At 36.9% G+C, this 16,265-nt stretch overlaps 1 protein-coding gene across 13 annotated transcripts in view; it reads right to left on the minus strand.

Annotated features, from left to right (window-relative positions):
• Positions 1-16,265, minus strand: part of UNC79 (unc-79 homolog, NALCN channel complex subunit) — a 105,356-nt gene that overhangs the window by 8,374 nt on the left and 80,717 nt on the right. For 12 of the 13 annotated variants that reach the window (XM_068192551.1, XM_068192546.1, XM_068192555.1 and 9 more), the window contains 5 exons: positions 12,449-12,553; positions 8,637-8,714; positions 6,076-6,165; positions 2,521-2,696; positions 712-898 (listed from right to left, as the gene is read on the minus strand). In XM_068192551.1, the coding sequence (XP_068048652.1) occupies positions 712-898; positions 2,521-2,696; positions 6,076-6,165; positions 8,637-8,714; positions 12,449-12,553 (636 nt within the window). The remainder of the gene's footprint in view (positions 1-711; positions 899-2,520; positions 2,697-6,075; positions 6,166-8,636; positions 8,715-12,448; positions 12,554-16,265) is intronic. The other variant, XR_010999834.1, reaches the window with a different exon arrangement.

Here is a 16,265-nt window from a genome sequence, read left to right on the forward strand (position 1 = left end):
CATGCTCTGTGGCAGTATAACTGCACCAAACATCGCAATGGTTGCTTGGTAACTGGAAAGAGGTATTTGAAAGAGCAAAAAAAGGCCAAAGAAATGGATGGGAAGCACCAGTGTCTTGGCTGGGTGGAGGGAAAGAAAGGAGGATTTTATGTATAAGATAAATGTGTGTATTTTATGCATAAGATAAGTGTAGAATGTGCGATCATTCTAATTCTGTCACTAATTAAAACTTGGTTGGTGTAAGACTGCTGCTATATTTGTGTTAAACTACTGTCATAAATGTCTTATATTCTGTAATGACTCTTCTTGTCCTGAGAACTTGAAGAAAAAAGTTGTGCTTGATTCATCACTGTTTGTAATTATTTTGATCATAAAATTATTTACATGCTATAACAATGCAAATATACAGCAAGAACAAATAACTATCTGAGAGATTTGCTACAGAGATGGTCATCACTAAAGCTTCAATTTGGAATTCAGTTTTTCTTTCCTCACTTCTGTGTTCAGACATTTTGAAATAGCCAAACCTAAAACCTAAGTGTACTAATTTCATCAGTCTTCTAGGCATGTAAGAAAAACTGTACAGGGATTTCTTTCCTTGGGTCCTGGGTTTTATTAAGCTGTTACCCCTCCTTTTATCTTACTAAAAATAAATATTTGCAAAAATGCCAATACAAAACACATCTCTACTTAAAACAGATAATCCCTTACCTTTGATTGCTCTGGAAACCCAATCAGAATAACAATAAGGTGGTCAGCAATTTGTGAACCTGCATCCAGTGGAATAGGCATGCAAGATGATGGAGAATTTGGACAGACAACATTGTGTGTCAGAGACCCCAGAAGTAGCCAGGACAGCAAACGAATGTGTGAGACACATTCTATGAACTCTTTGGGCCTGTCAAGAAAGAGCAGATTTTACAATGATACTAAGTTTTCTGGCTTTCCCCAAAATATGGAGTCTCCTTATGCACATTTGGCAGTTGCAGTCTCAGTGTGCTGGAGACACAGATCATTGGTACAGCTTGTGGGAAGATTCCAACCACACAGAACTTGGTGGCCTTGACATACCGTATACAAGTCCAATAGAACCTATTTGGTGGGTCTAAGAAACAGTGTCTATAAAAGGTTAAGCATTCACAGATTCATTGCTTCCATATAGAATGATTTTTTTACACAGATATCAGATGGAAAGGATTGCTCAAATGGAAATGCTCCTCTCAGCTCCCCTGGAGACCATACAGCTGCCTTACCTCCACCATGTTCCACCTCTCCACTGGTAACATGGAGTTAATTTCTGTTCCTGAGCTTGAGCATCTCCTTGCACATTTGGATTGTGTTTTTGAGGGCAGGGACTATGCTTTTTTGTGACACTTAAGTATTTGTCCACTGTCTAGTGCAGTGTCTAATTGCAAAGCAGTATGCCTAGATAATCTAAAAAGGAAGAGCCCTTTACTGGTGACATCTTGTCCATCCCTTTGCTGCTTCCAAGTCCTGACTAAATACTTATCTGAATTCATAGGCACAGGAAAAAAAATGTTATTCCATCAATAAATCACTATTTACTAGGCCACTCTCCCTGCTGGTTTTGGTTTCTAATTTGATGTCATTGTCAAAGACTCATATTACCCAAGAGGCATTCCACTGATTTTTGGTTTTTAATAAAATCTGATATAATGCTCTTCCACAAGTGCCTACAGGATCTTAAAGTAACTCATTACTTTCAAAACATGTGTTCCTTTTTTTAACATATAAGAAACTAAAGTGCAAGGATTTAAGCACTCCATTATTTCCAAAAGCAGATATGCTCCACATAAATGCACATGCATATGTATCTAAAAGGACTGGAGCCTAAACAGCTCAGTCCTCAGAATCCTGGACAGGTAGTCTGGGACAAAGCTGGGACAGGAACACAGGTCTGTTGAAACATAGTCCAGTTGCCTACACTCAAAACAAGTCATTTGTTGTCACTGTAACACAAAGGACAGTACTCCCCCTTTTTTAGAAAATAAAACACTGTACATCAGGATTTCTCTCAGTGAAAAGGGACAGAAAACATGTCTTGAGCAGGATTTCTCTCATTTAACTTTAGCCAGGTGAACTTAGTAGCTTATCATACATCAGTAGGCCTACACTTTAGAGTTCTCACTCATTTGTACTCCATAATTTCAAAGGTCATTTCCTGTTGTATTGTCTATAATTCAGAGAATATTATCTGTAATACTAGGACTGATCAAGTGCTTTTCACTGTCTGCACCTAGACCAAGAATCAAGTTAATTTCCAGAGTTACTCCAGTCAAGCCCCTGGAGTTACCTCCACTAACCCTTTGGCATGTACTTTAAATATCATATTGACAAACTCCTCAGTTAAGGATCAGGGAGCTGCTGAGCAGCTTTTTCACTGTCCCACTGCCACCATATCCCGCTGTGGGTCTTATCTATGAAATCTGGCAATAAAAACAATTTTGTGAATATTTCCAACTCATTTTAGTATTCCATTTTGTGTAAAAGCGTTCTCACCCTTGTTGCATTGCTGAAGGAGGATGGTAAAGCCAAGGCAAATACCGGATCACAGCTTTGTTGTCCCTGTGGTTCCCCCGGGTGATTTCCATAGCAGCAATCTGAGCTAAACCAACTTTCAGATGTCCACCAAATGTGTCTTCATGCAGTGGCTGAGAACAAGTCTTCATGTGACTCTGCAAGGCAAAGATCTGATTTCCTACCCAAAAAGAGTGTTTTGCTTGAACTAAGTTCTTCCAAAAACCAGCATATTCTATTTCACTCCCCTTCAATTCCTTCCCAGGATCTCTGTGTCTACAAAACAAAGCTCAGAAGTAGATTTTTTAAAATTCTCCAATCCCTATATTAGTAACACCAGTATGATGCAGATCTTTCCACAGAGGGCCACAATTCCAAAAGGCCATAATATAATAGTATAAAGACATAATATAAATTGGGCAAAATGTTTAGGCAGCTTTTGTATCAGCAAATTCAACAGCTGATAAATACAAACTAATGCTTGCATATCCAGAGAGCTTAGGTAAAAATGAAAGAATCTAACCATTTAACAAGATAGCATCTGGGCAGGAAATGCCTTCCATGTGCAATATCCCATTAACATGTTCAGAAAGAAGCTCTCACTTATTCTCCAGCAATATGACTATATTGCACTAGTCAGCTATATTGCACTATTCAGTTACAAATGCCTTTAAGCTCTGGCAATAAAATGGCCAAACCTCTCACCAAGAAACACTCAACTATTTATGCTTGTAAAGATAATTTATTCTGCTTTGCCAGCTTTGAGATGTTTCATTGCTGCTTCTTGAGATACTTCTGTATTTCTATTCCCCTAACTTTGTATTACCTTCTGGTACTAGACTATAACAGAACACATGCTGACTGCAGTTGCTTGCATAAAAGGAGAGCCATATGCTTCACACAAGAGAATCAGGTCATCAGTTATCCAATTATCGTAACAGGATAAAAATCAGTGAACCAATAATACTTTTGTAACAGATAAGCATCCCACCACAGAAACTTACACTCTCAAATCACACTTACTTCAAGTCTCTTGGAAGAGAAAAAACCCCTATGTACCAGCATGAATATTTAATGACTGTTATACAGACAGGTAAAAAGGACAGACAGTTTTGCAGCTAGATATCTCATAAATCTTCAAAAATGGTGGAATTTTCTAAATAAAATCCTGCCAAGTTTTACCAATTAAGATGTTATCTCAAAGGGGAAAAGAAACCATAACAAACTGAACAGAAACAGTACACTGAAATGAGATTATCTTGAGAATTAACATTTATACCTTTTTTATAGTGCAGTAGTTCCTAATATACAGGACTGAAAATAATTAGCCTCTTTCAAAGAAATTATTCTTGGATACGCAAAAGAAGACATTGGATATAAATAAACAACTTTAACTAGGTCTGTTATCTGAATTCCTACAGAGAATAAAAATTTCCAAATTTGAAAACCACCTTCTGCTGTTGGGATTGTTACTGGTCATATAAATCATACAGGATTCTTTGTTAGCTATAGCCCCAGATGCTGCTGATAATACACACTTGTCATAAGAAATTGTACAACCAGATGATCTTAGGACTAGTTTTCTAGGAAGTAACACTTCTGTTAATAAAACCCAAGCAATGCAAGTAAATATATTAAATGAGCTTGCAAGAATTTGAATCTAGATGTTGTGAATTTGTTTGAAGTTCTGACTATTTGTAAACTTAGAAATGCTTAAAAATATTTTCTCTAATATGTTGAAACTACAAAGTAAGTTTTATCTGTTTAAATAAAAACTGCCTTTTAATTTTAAAAGACAGAAAACTTATTCTTTGCAATACATAAAATTATGGTCATATTTGACTCTCCTATTATGTTAATTTTGTCCTCAGATTCCTTATTACATGGTTAACTCAAAACAACATGGAATTTCTGACTTAGTTTTAAATGGCCAGATGACTGATTTGGGAAGCCTCTTGTCCAATTTTGAAACATGAAAGGGAAAAAATGGGTATAAGTTTTAGTTCATGTTCTACCTATATCCATATATAAAATTTTTAAAAATAAATATTCCCACTGAGGATAAGAAGTAATCATCAGACTTTGGCACTGTAAGACCAATTCCAAAAATCAGACTACAGCTCAAGGGAGATGAGCAGAAGGAGAAAATCCAAATGACAGAAATTTTTCTACAGAAACATTTTACACAGCAGAGTGGATACCTGCAAGTACTTATAAATAAATTTTCCCCATTCCTGGTTTCAGGTAAGCTGATTTTTTTTCCTGTGGAACTAGCAAACCAGATGTATCTCTTGCCTCATTAATGATTCATTTGCCTACCTATTCTGAAAGCAGTTCTGAACTTTAACAGAAATGGATGAATAACTTAAGAGGATAGAGTGGGAAGGCAATCCAATTGAACTTCAAATGATTAATTACTTTGAGCCTTGAAGTAAATTTCTACTCCAGCATAATAGGTTGCTTCCCTTAGACTATTTTTTTAATTCAAAGCAATTCATGGCACACAGGGTAAGAATTTAGGAAAAGGAATATTTTCTCCAGTAAAATACAGTTACAGAGTTTCAAGACACAAGTTTCAGTTTAGCTGGGATTCTTCTTCCTTTGTGGTAAGTATTATTAACATGCAATATGGTTTCCTCTCTGGGGCACAAGGTGGATTTGAGGGGCCAGAGGGACAATGAACAAGTGAGTGTGTGAGAAACCAGTAGGGTAAAAATTCTCATCTCATTGCTTCATAAATTAACTTCAAAGCAGCAATGTTACTTAGGCTACTTATTTTTCAAAACATCTTAGAGAATTTCCATTCTGTAGGAAATTTCATGAAGTTCCTCCATGAAACAGGAATTTTAGGTTTTGATTAGCTAATGATTACTAGGATCTTTTTATCAAATGCATTCCTAAATAAAATATTTTACGTTAACAGAAGTATTTTCCTATCATTCCTCTTAAAAATTTGTCATCCAACTAATACAAGAAACCAAAATGCAGTTTGGATGACAACTGTAAGAGCCATTTGGTTTTTCCCCACGTCAACAGAATATAACCAGACAATGAAAACAACAGCATCCATCAGGAAAAGGCCCTTTTTTAGGTCAATTACTGCATTTTAATTACCTCCGAACTTCCAATAAATTTCAGTGTCTGTTTGTGTCTATGAGACACAGGATTGCTCCACAGGAGTGTACTTATTTGTACAGGCAGGGAGTTTTATGCTTCCCTGGGTTATATTAAACACAACTGTGACTTTGGTATATGACATTTGTTTATCATCAACATTTCAGAAAAATCATGCCTTCATTTCTATTGTGTGCTCGTGATATTAGAATCAACCTCCATTTCAACATCACATAAGCTATTTTTTACTGATGCCACAGAAGTCTCTAATCTATAACAGCACTAATTTTTTTTTACAAGAGAAAGAAGGAAAACCTGTCAGTCACCCTCAAATACTACCTCCTGTATCTCCCAGGCAGGTTCCTTACAGAAAATGTATTTTTTGTCAAAAAACACTTTAGATCAATATATGCCAGAACCAACCTTCAATTTGGTTAAGGTATGCATATCTGCAATGAAATCCAGCACTTCCCCAACATACTGCCTCATGCATTCCATTGCTGCTGTTCCACACTAAAACATAAAAGAAGTAAGTTTAAGTACTGGGTTTTTGCTTCACCAGAATACAATTAGTCTGTCTCAAATTCTTTATTTTACTTTTTAGTTAGAATAATTAGAAATAGGTATTCTTTGATGTTCTTCTCACTGTATTATCCCCTCTTATCTGATTATAATATGAGAAGATAGCCCAGCTGCTGTAATTTCTTCATGCATCATAAAATACTCTTATCTATGACAGCAATAAAAGATCAACTGATGAAATTTTCAAGAATATTCTTGTCATGTCATCCTGAAATTTACAGTGGTCCAGAATCAAAGTCTTAAAAACTCAATGAGAATTGAACAACTCAGTTTTTCAAGCAGCTGAGCATTTCTGCAATTGGAACCAATCAGTTACAATCAAAGAAAACAAAATTCACAGGCACAGATGCCCTTATTTCACATTAATCACAATGGAAAAACGTTTAAATAACTTCAGGTCTTTTATGTGTAAACATCACTAAAATGAGCATCACTGAAATGTATAATGTTTTTTCCTTTACAAAAAAAAAAAAAACTAATTAATATTTCTTGTGTATTCCTGAAGAAAAAGTATTCAAAATACAGCATCTTAATGGCACTTAAGCTACGCAGTGCTCCAGTTAGATCATAAAGCTATAAGCTTATTGAGAAGCCACCTGTGCCAGAGCAAAAACAACCTCAAAGGGAAAACACAAGGATTCAATGTGGTACTTGCTGTATTTGTGCACTAGAGATTTTCATAATCCTTTTCCTAGAACAGTAAGAAATGTGAATCTGGCCCTCAGCAAGCACAAGATGTGCCTGAGGTGCATAAAGCAGTCAATAGTACAAAGCTGTCAGATTAAATAAGGGCTTTGAATCGATCAGAGAGCCCTGCAGGGAAGCTTTCCAAAGGTGATGCTACCAACCCACTAGATATCACATAAACCTCTGTTTATATGTTAATAGTCTGAGGTGAAGAAAATGCTACCTGAATTCAACAGGAACTATGGATGCCTCATTCTTAGGGGCCAAGTAAAAGAAATGCTTAACTTTTGAGGCTAAACAATCACATTATTAAATTAGATATCTTTTTGAAGTCACCAAAATCTACTTTATCCTAAGTTATAGGCTCAGGGCAGAGCACTGCAGTAAAGTTTACAGAAGAAAACTACTGGTTTTGACCTCTTTTTGATTACCTGCACTTTGAAACATAGAAGCTGATTATCCTCTCTGAGCATACAAATGAACTAGATTTAGTTTTAGTCACAGAATTATTAAGCCGCAGTTGAGTTTTAGTGGCTGAAAATAGAAAAACTGCAAGGCATTCTATATTTAAACAACTGACCTGGGCACTCCTCATTTTTTTATGTTTCCTTACTATACTACCTTCTGGCTTTTCAAATGTTGTTCCTGTCAGTTCCCATGACAGAAGAAAATCCAGTTAAACATGGTCATTGGGAACCCTCTCAGTATATCCTCCATCCAGTTTATGTGCACTAAGGATTCGACCTGGCTTTTACAATATTGAATAACAGAATTATGAAAGAGACTACACTCCAGTCTCTGAAAATAAATGCTCAGTTGCACAAGACTTCTCTCCAACAACTTCTTCTGTTTCATGCAAGCAGTAGGCAGTCTAATTTTCTATGTTTTCTTCTGAAATTATCATGTTCCTATCACACCTTGTAACACCAGTATTAGTCTATCTATTCAAAGCAAGTATAAATTAAAATATCCTGTTGGGAGGAAAGGTATTATTAAAGATTGGCATTTTAAAAAATCACACACTTCAGAAGATACACGGGAAGGAGCCTATTAAGTCATCCCTTAAAGCTGACACACACACAGGGAAACAAGTTTTCCTCACTCAGCTTGTAAAGCAAACCTTGGCTAACCCTCTTCCATCTGCTTGGGTACTCAGTCACATGTGTAATGGAACAAGTCAAGACCTCCCACTGTGCTACTTACTCCCATATTCACCAGGTGCATATTCAGTGCCTGGGCAAGGAATACTTGTAATTTAGCTCCACTCATCAGCAGGATATAGATGAATGACTTGCACATTACTAGAAAAATACCATTAACTCCCTTCTTTAATCATATAATCTTTTATGAGAATGGAGGCAATGGCTTGTAGCTTTCCATCCTGCTACCATTTTTTATGCATTCAGCTGGTCTGCTCCCCACTGAGAATTGCATATCTTTGATTTGTCTTTTTGAGCACAGGCTCCACTGAAGTCAGTTATATGACTAAAGGTTATCAGTGAAAGCAAGGGAAGCAACATCAATTTCAGAAGTTTTCCACTTTTAATAAAAAGAATGAAGCAGCTCAACCTCTGCCTGTAATCCATCTTGCCAATCAGAGGAGAAATGAAAAGGAAAGAGCATTAAAATGAAGCAAAGCAAGCTGAAGAAGATGTATTTTTTTAAAAAAAATCAGGACAACAGAACTAAGAAACGGACTTTGGTTCAGTACTTACTCCAGGCATTGAGGCAATCATCTGTTTATGTAGGATTGTTGACTCAGCTAGTTTTGTTCCAGCATCTGCACAAACAAACTAAGAAGAAATTAAAGAAAGTTATTTTAAATTATTTTTTGAGGAACCTGAAGACACTAATAATTTATTCATTATTTCATTAAAATCTGTTCAGATCTCTTCTTGCTTTTATTCATAGTAATTTGCCTTTAGAGATCTCTTTCTTTATAAACAACCTACTTAACTCCGTTATAAATGAGATGATTTTATTGAAAAAAAGTCGGACTTCAATGTGCTTAATTAACATATAAGCTGTGCAGAAGCAATTTGAAGAATATTGTGTAACAAATCAGACTTTCTTTATGAAAAAAAAATATATTTGCCATTTCTTCCATTTATCAAATGTTCCTCTCATTATAGAGTGAACCACGATAAAGAAGGATAAGGCAGGATGCCATATTCTTCACTGTGATATTACAACATGTCACTGAAGTTCTACAATGATGAATTATATGAAGAGTTTTGAAGTTGACAACATACTAGTATGGTGTGGTATAACTTCTGCACAATACTACATAAACAAGCTGTTTCTGAGACATGGTTAGTGTCATGCTATTACAGTAGAATCTCTCTCATTGCTTTTCTTATGCTTTTATTTTACCTTTTTTCTTGTTTCTTTTTGTTTCCAAATCCCTTGACCTAAAATCTCCAATGTCCACATCATTCATACATTAAACTTGCTAATGCTGTTATTTAATCATTATAAACTTCAATAATGCATTGGACACCCTGCAAATGATTTGCTTGTTCCTACAACTTCTTACCCTAACATTTTATCTGCACTTGAACAATGTTTGTCCATAGTGATGCAATGTAACTTTCTAAGAAAGAGCAGACAGAAAATAACTGTCAACTAAGGTTTAAGCCTCAGTCTTCCTTCTGATTAAAAATTAATTGATACCATAGTACTTTCACAAACTGAGACAGATATTGACTACCATATTTTATGGATGTCCAATGCATATATGTTAGCAGAACTCTCAATAACTGACTGCTCTTCATGAAAGTATTTCAAAATATCATTTACAGCCCTAGAATTTACTCTTAAACTTCCACAAGCTTTACAATAAAACAGATCAGGTACACTGAATCTTAGAGACTGACTGAACAAGCAAATTCTAAAGAGACACCAGTACAATTTGAAGTCAATGGAAATCCTGAAGATGAAATGTGAGCAGGAAAATAGTACTGGGAAACAAAATGCTGTGTGAAGAAGCAGTTCCTATGGAAACCCATGGAACAGCAGCATGTACATGATGGCTTTCATTTGCTAGGACAAATCAAGAAGACAGTCTTTCTATACCCTTTATCATCCACAACTCCTATGTAAAGATTGGAGTGATCTGGTTAAAAATTCTCATTCTTTGTAAAGTGGGACAAAGTTAACTCTCATCTTAGCCTTAATGTCAGCAGTGACACTGATGGCACTATGTAACCTGCATAAACGTGGGTGTCAAATGTACCTTTCTAGGAACTCCTTTGTTAGTCAGCCCACGACTGATCTATCATTAAATTAAAGTGCTCATAGCTCCTTTGTTATCTGGAACAGTTTGACAGAATCTCTGTATTCTGTGTGCACTGTCTGTATAGAATCTTGCATACAGGCTAACATGTCCATGGAGACATGACTGTTGGAAATTAAAACCATTTCTGTTTGGTGCTGTGTTAACTCTGCTATGTCGTTATTCATTCAAAAGCATATAATTTGAATTAATTTCGTAGTGGCTTTGTGTGGTAAAGGTGTGAACCAATCCCTTAATTCTATTAATGGCACCAGAGAATATTTAAAAAATAAGAGACATATGCATTTTTACTGGTAGATTTTATTTAAATTTCTTACATTGCAGTGGTGCTTAAGATGGGCTTAGTGGTTACTATGGTTTTGCAATTCCAGAGGCTGTTGAGTGATTCAGACCACATACTACTGAGAGCTGCCAATTTACAGTCAATGGGAGAGGCAGTCATCATGCCTCCAGTAGGCATCTATGGCAGATGGTCTGAATACAACCCCTATTCTTCACCATTGACTGCATAAAAACAGAAGCTGGCTGCTTTGGATAGCAGGAAATATGAATCACTTCATCAGCCTCTGAAAGAGAGACATCATAAAAGACATTTATATCCACATCAGATGCTGTTGTGTAAGGTATGAATACATCCCAAAGTGAATACAGCATATGGGAGCAGTGTTAGGAGGAAAACCCAGGCAAATAGCCTTTTATCTCTATGAGGTAAGGTAATGTAAAACAGAGTTTTGCTTACTGGACCTCTCAGGCAATTGACTCAATATGAAGCACAAGTGTCAATCAGTTAAACCCCACTGCCAAAACTGACATGGCCTGTTTGCATTCTCAAATGACACATTCAGGAAGGACTAGACAAGGGGATTGTCATGCTTTGGGGTAGCCACAGGACTGAACTATAGGAGTAATGCAGAATAATTGCTTTATTCTGTAATACAGGAAAAATCAGTTCAAGTCAACAAAAACCAATGACATGGTATCAAGGTGCCTCACTGCAGCCGTAAGACAGAAAGAGGTTGATGGTATTGACTGGGACTGAAAAAAGTAAGTTTGAGTTTAATAATAATTAATAAAAAAAAAAACCCAAAAAAAAAAAACCAAAAACAAACTTGTGCTTTTTAACTTAAATGGATTTTAAAAAGCAACCCATAAGCATCAAAAGAAAAAAAAAACCCTTGTGTTATTCTTCCCTTCCCAACTTCTTACCCTAACACTGATGGCATAAGAATTGTTTTCAGAGTTATCCTAACTGTCATATTATTTCATTTGTCAGTATTATTTCTCTGTCAACTGGCAGTCACTTACTTACTATAAGTAATGTACCAGTACTCAAAAGAAAATGAGTTCATAGTAAGCTACATGAAGCTTTGACCCATCATGGGAAGGGAAAGAGTGAATAGAGCTGTAATGCTGGGAGCATTATGAGGGATCTACATAATAAACCCCTCACCTGGACCTTATGAAGTGCAGTTATGCTGGTCCCCTATAATTTTAACTTTCAAATTTAAGTTCCTAACATATCATTGTTACCTCATTGTAAACAACGAGAGCCCACTACCTGTGATTACATTTGAGGGACTTCAGCAAATTCCGTGGGACAGACTTGTGATGCCAAACTGTGCCTTCTTAGAGGCAGAAGTTTTCACCAGCCTGTATCTTATTTCCTCATATTTTCCAATGGTAGCTTGACTCCACAGAACGAAAGCAGCAGAAATATTGTCTATATATTCTTTGCTGGAAAACTACAGGTCAAAAGAAAATGGCCTTCAGGAAGTGGAGACAAGCTTACTGCCAGAAACTGAGTTGTGACCACAATGAAGAAGCAGCCCTTCCCACACAAGCTGGTGATAGGGTTTGAGGCTAGGATATAAAGACAAGGCAGCACCAGGGGCAGCTTCCCCAACAGGACATGATATAAAACTCAATGGACTCAACCCTTATGGGTCCCTTCCAGCTCTGTGATCTTCAATACATCAGCAGTGATGCACAGGTCATTATCATTATGAGAAATTTGGATTCCAAATTTAGTTTCTTAAATTTCAATGTAGGAGCCTAAATTTATGCACCAATGCATACAAATACAACTGGATTTGGATTTTAAAAGTTCTTGCTTCCCCAGACATTGATGGTGCTTTCTGTAGCCATATTGGACTCAGTTCTTCAGCCTCTGCCCCACTCCCACTCTGGGCCAAGACAGGATCAGTATGACAATTACATCAGAATTTCCTGTACCTGCACCAACAGCAGCAGATTCATGTCTGGTAAGGGCGACTTTAACTTGAGTGCTTGCAGTAGCTCCAATATAACACAGCGTGTCAAGTAGAATTTGTCCCTTTCCTGCAACAAAAAACCACAGAATTATGAATGCCCTGAAATTCACTGACAGCCAGTAGGAAACCACAAAGATACTTTTTATCTAAGCTTGAGAATAACAAAATTACAAAAATGTACCAGTTTTTGTTGTCTAAAAAAAAAAAAGCCAACATCACTCATAGTTTATATAATTCTACAGACTTAATGAACAGAACATCAATGCAGGTGATTTTTCTTTGCTGTTTTATTAGACATTATATCCAAGGTTTAGTATTTTACACATGAAATACAGACAGATTTTATAAAATGGTTATAAAACCCAGGTATGCAAACACAGCTTTCATTAAGTAGTCCCATGAAAAGAGAAAAGAAGAAAGCAGTAAGAAATGACCCAAAGAACAAAACTGGCATAGTATTTAGCATTATACTTTCCCTGAAGTCGCCAAAACCAGTCTATATTTCACCATACTCTTTTTCTGTTGTTATTCTCCTTTAAAAAAAGAGTGCCTCCACTACAGCTGCTTGGACCATCTATTTCCACTCATTAGACTGGCAGTACTTTTCCACTTCCACAATAAAAACAGTCTTGGCTACAGCTGCTACAACAGAAACACTTTAAAACATAGGGGGAAATCAGCCAGTGGAGATTAGAACACAGAAGTCTAAGAATAGAGTTGTAGGGCTGAGTCAGCAAGGAGTACAAGAGATAAGACGGCCTTGTTATACATCTTACTTTGACATTCTCCAACTTTAGACGATAAGATAAAATCATGAAACAAATCTATAACCTGCTACTGACCACAGCAACTCAAGAATTTTGATAAGCAGGAGCGCCGTGCTCTATTTCAGACAACCATTAGAGATGAAATAAATGGTCTAATAACACATTTAGATGACAGAATGGGTCCCAAACTGCAGTCCTTGTCCTTGCCTGACTATACTGCTGCAGTCTAGGCAGCTAAACTTGCAGGAAGCTAACACTCCAGAATCAGCTGTATTATGAAACCATTTCCTGAGGGGACAAATATTCAAAAGTCACACGTTCCACATGCATGAGTGGTGCTCTGATATAAAATATGCAATATAAGAATATCCAGGAGAGGCCAGATGGGAGCAAATGTCTTCAGTAAGTTATCTCCAACAAGGCCATACGCAGAAGCAAAAGGAAGAATAAGAACAAGGCAAGCATGTATTATTTCACCAACTATTTTCAGCTCAGGGAACTTCTGAGCTCAGTGTGGTTTCTGTATAATTCGAAACTCTCAGTGTATTTCTCTTCCACATAACTGTCCATTGACCTCTGGGACTCATGCCAACCTTTAGCACAAATGGTGCTTGGTAAAGAGTCACTGTTGAAGAATCACTTCCCCTTACCTGCTTTGACTAGTTCCTATAAACTTAGTATGTTCTTTACACTGGAAAGGAATGAAATTACCTATCCCTGTCTGGATCACTTGGGACCTTACAGACCTCCCTCACATTCCCATCAGTTGCTGCTCTTTCAGACTGAAGAGCTCTGACTTAGTTGTTCTGTATGTGGAACTCCAACCATTTGATCATTCTTGCTATCATTTCCTGAACTTTCTCTTGACACTATGACATTCTTGAGTGGGAATGGAGAAGCAGAATGGTGCATAATACCCATGGTGTGAACAAATTCTAATTACTTGTTAGAATTCCCCAGGAAGAGTGTCCCTTCCCACCATTGTATGCCTTCCCAGACTTGGGACACAGACACTACGTGGTGCCACACTCAAGTCAGTTGACATTTACATCCCCAAAGAGTGGACAGAAGTTCCTATCAGTAACCCAGTCCAGTAGCCTACACAAACTGAAAAAGAAGGAAGACATAATTCTTTCAAAAGCATTCAGCTATTTTACATACCAACATCTATGCTATACAGGATATAACTGGGCCATAATAAATTGCTTTGTCAGAACACTAGAAAGGAAGCACAGGCTTCATAAATTCCAGCTTTTCTTGGCTTTAGGGATAATACAACAGGTAACTGCCTCTTTCTCAAAGAAGTCTCGTGTCTCACAGTCTAAACTCTTAACATTTGTTCATCACATGTGATGAAGAGAAATTGAGCAAAATCAGGCAAAATTGTGTTTTAACATCTGATCTCTTGCTTCCTGCCCTGTACATCAGCAGTGATGACATATAAGTCAGTGGCCCTTGGAAGTATCCTTCCTATCCAAGTCTACTTATTCCTATCATCCTGCTGGTGATAAATATGTATAAACTTTATATTCTGCCACAAAGCCATTGTCCCTTGAGAGTAACGCCCAGGGAAGCCACATGTATAAATCTATCAGATAGATACGAGAAGTGTCAAGAATACACTACTTCAGCCACTGCTTAGACAAATTAACTGTCTCAAATGTCTGTGCATCCCTACAGAAAATGGCTTTGCAACCTTCAAATTGTGACTAACCACATGTCAATATGGAGAACATGAAGCTACTGAAGTTCCAGTAGTACCTCAGGGTCCAAACTTAGTAATAAGAGTCAATTTGGACCTTTAATGGAGATTGCTATCCTCCATGTAAGCCAATATAAAGCAAAAATTTTATTTTATCACTGCTGCTACTACAGTAATTAAAAATACTGAAGATCTGCCTCTTTATATTCTTTAAAAGATTCAATAGCAAAATCATGTGGCATTCTGCATTTACTTAGTAAGGGACAACAGAACACCAGCAAAAGGCTAAGTTTAGGTTCAAGCTTCTGCAGCTGTAAGAGATAAGAAAGCCAGAAAGTGTCCATTTAGGACCTTAAGAGGCTTGAAAGGAAAACTAAAGATAAGAAAATTACAGTCCACAGAAGAGGTGGTACTTTCAACTGAGAGTTCCAAAGGCACTGAAAAAAAACAAATTCCTGACATGGAACAGAAACTCAGACAAGGAAATATCAGCTTGACATTGAGTCTTCAGGCTCCAAGACAAGAGAAGCTCAGATATTCCTGCCACAGGCTATTAGGAAAATGCTGGAGTAAAACAGTTTTGGAGTGGTTGTACAGCACTGACCTCTACAAAATGCATGTCAGAGTAGCTTGCTCTTTGAAAAGACAAGAATCCTCCACAGCTTAGCTGAAAGTTGGTATTTTGTTCCAGTCAGCACACTCAAAGTTGCAAAACAAGCAATTAAATTTGAATAGTTTCAAAGCTCACAATCTGATTCCTTCTGGAATTCACTGCTATGTGGTCCTCTACCACAACACTCTTATTTACCTACAGTGACTTCCACTGTAGAGAAACACAGATATCATAACTGATTTGGTGTTTTTTCTAACAGCAGTCATTAATTTGGCACTCCTACGGTAAGCTCTAGAAATAGCAAAGATAATGTATTGTGGAGTTCCACTAAATTAACTATTTTGTGGCTACACAATGCAGAATATTCAGTAATGCTTCCACTTATAGGTCATCAGGTTGCATTAAACTAAATCAAGAAGATTTTACCAAGCACTGCAATCCAACCTTCCACTGTGCAATTAAGTACTCGCTACATTAACAGATCAACCAGGAAGCATGCAAGAAACACATCTGAGTTTTCTAATACCATGGTTTTAATTACATTTTTCTGAAACTGCAGAGCCTGAGGAAAGTGAAAAATTTCCTGTAGTTCACCATTTGCTTTAGCAGATACATGAAACACTCTGATAAGACCACAAATGCAAGAGGGATATCTTTGCTTCAGTTTTAAATGAGGCTTTTCTGTTTCAATGAAAAA

The sequence above is a fragment of the Anomalospiza imberbis genome, chromosome 6 (genome assembly GCF_031753505.1).
Source record: "Anomalospiza imberbis isolate Cuckoo-Finch-1a 21T00152 chromosome 6, ASM3175350v1, whole genome shotgun sequence".
Classification (NCBI taxonomy): Eukaryota; Metazoa; Chordata; class Aves; order Passeriformes; family Viduidae; genus Anomalospiza; species Anomalospiza imberbis.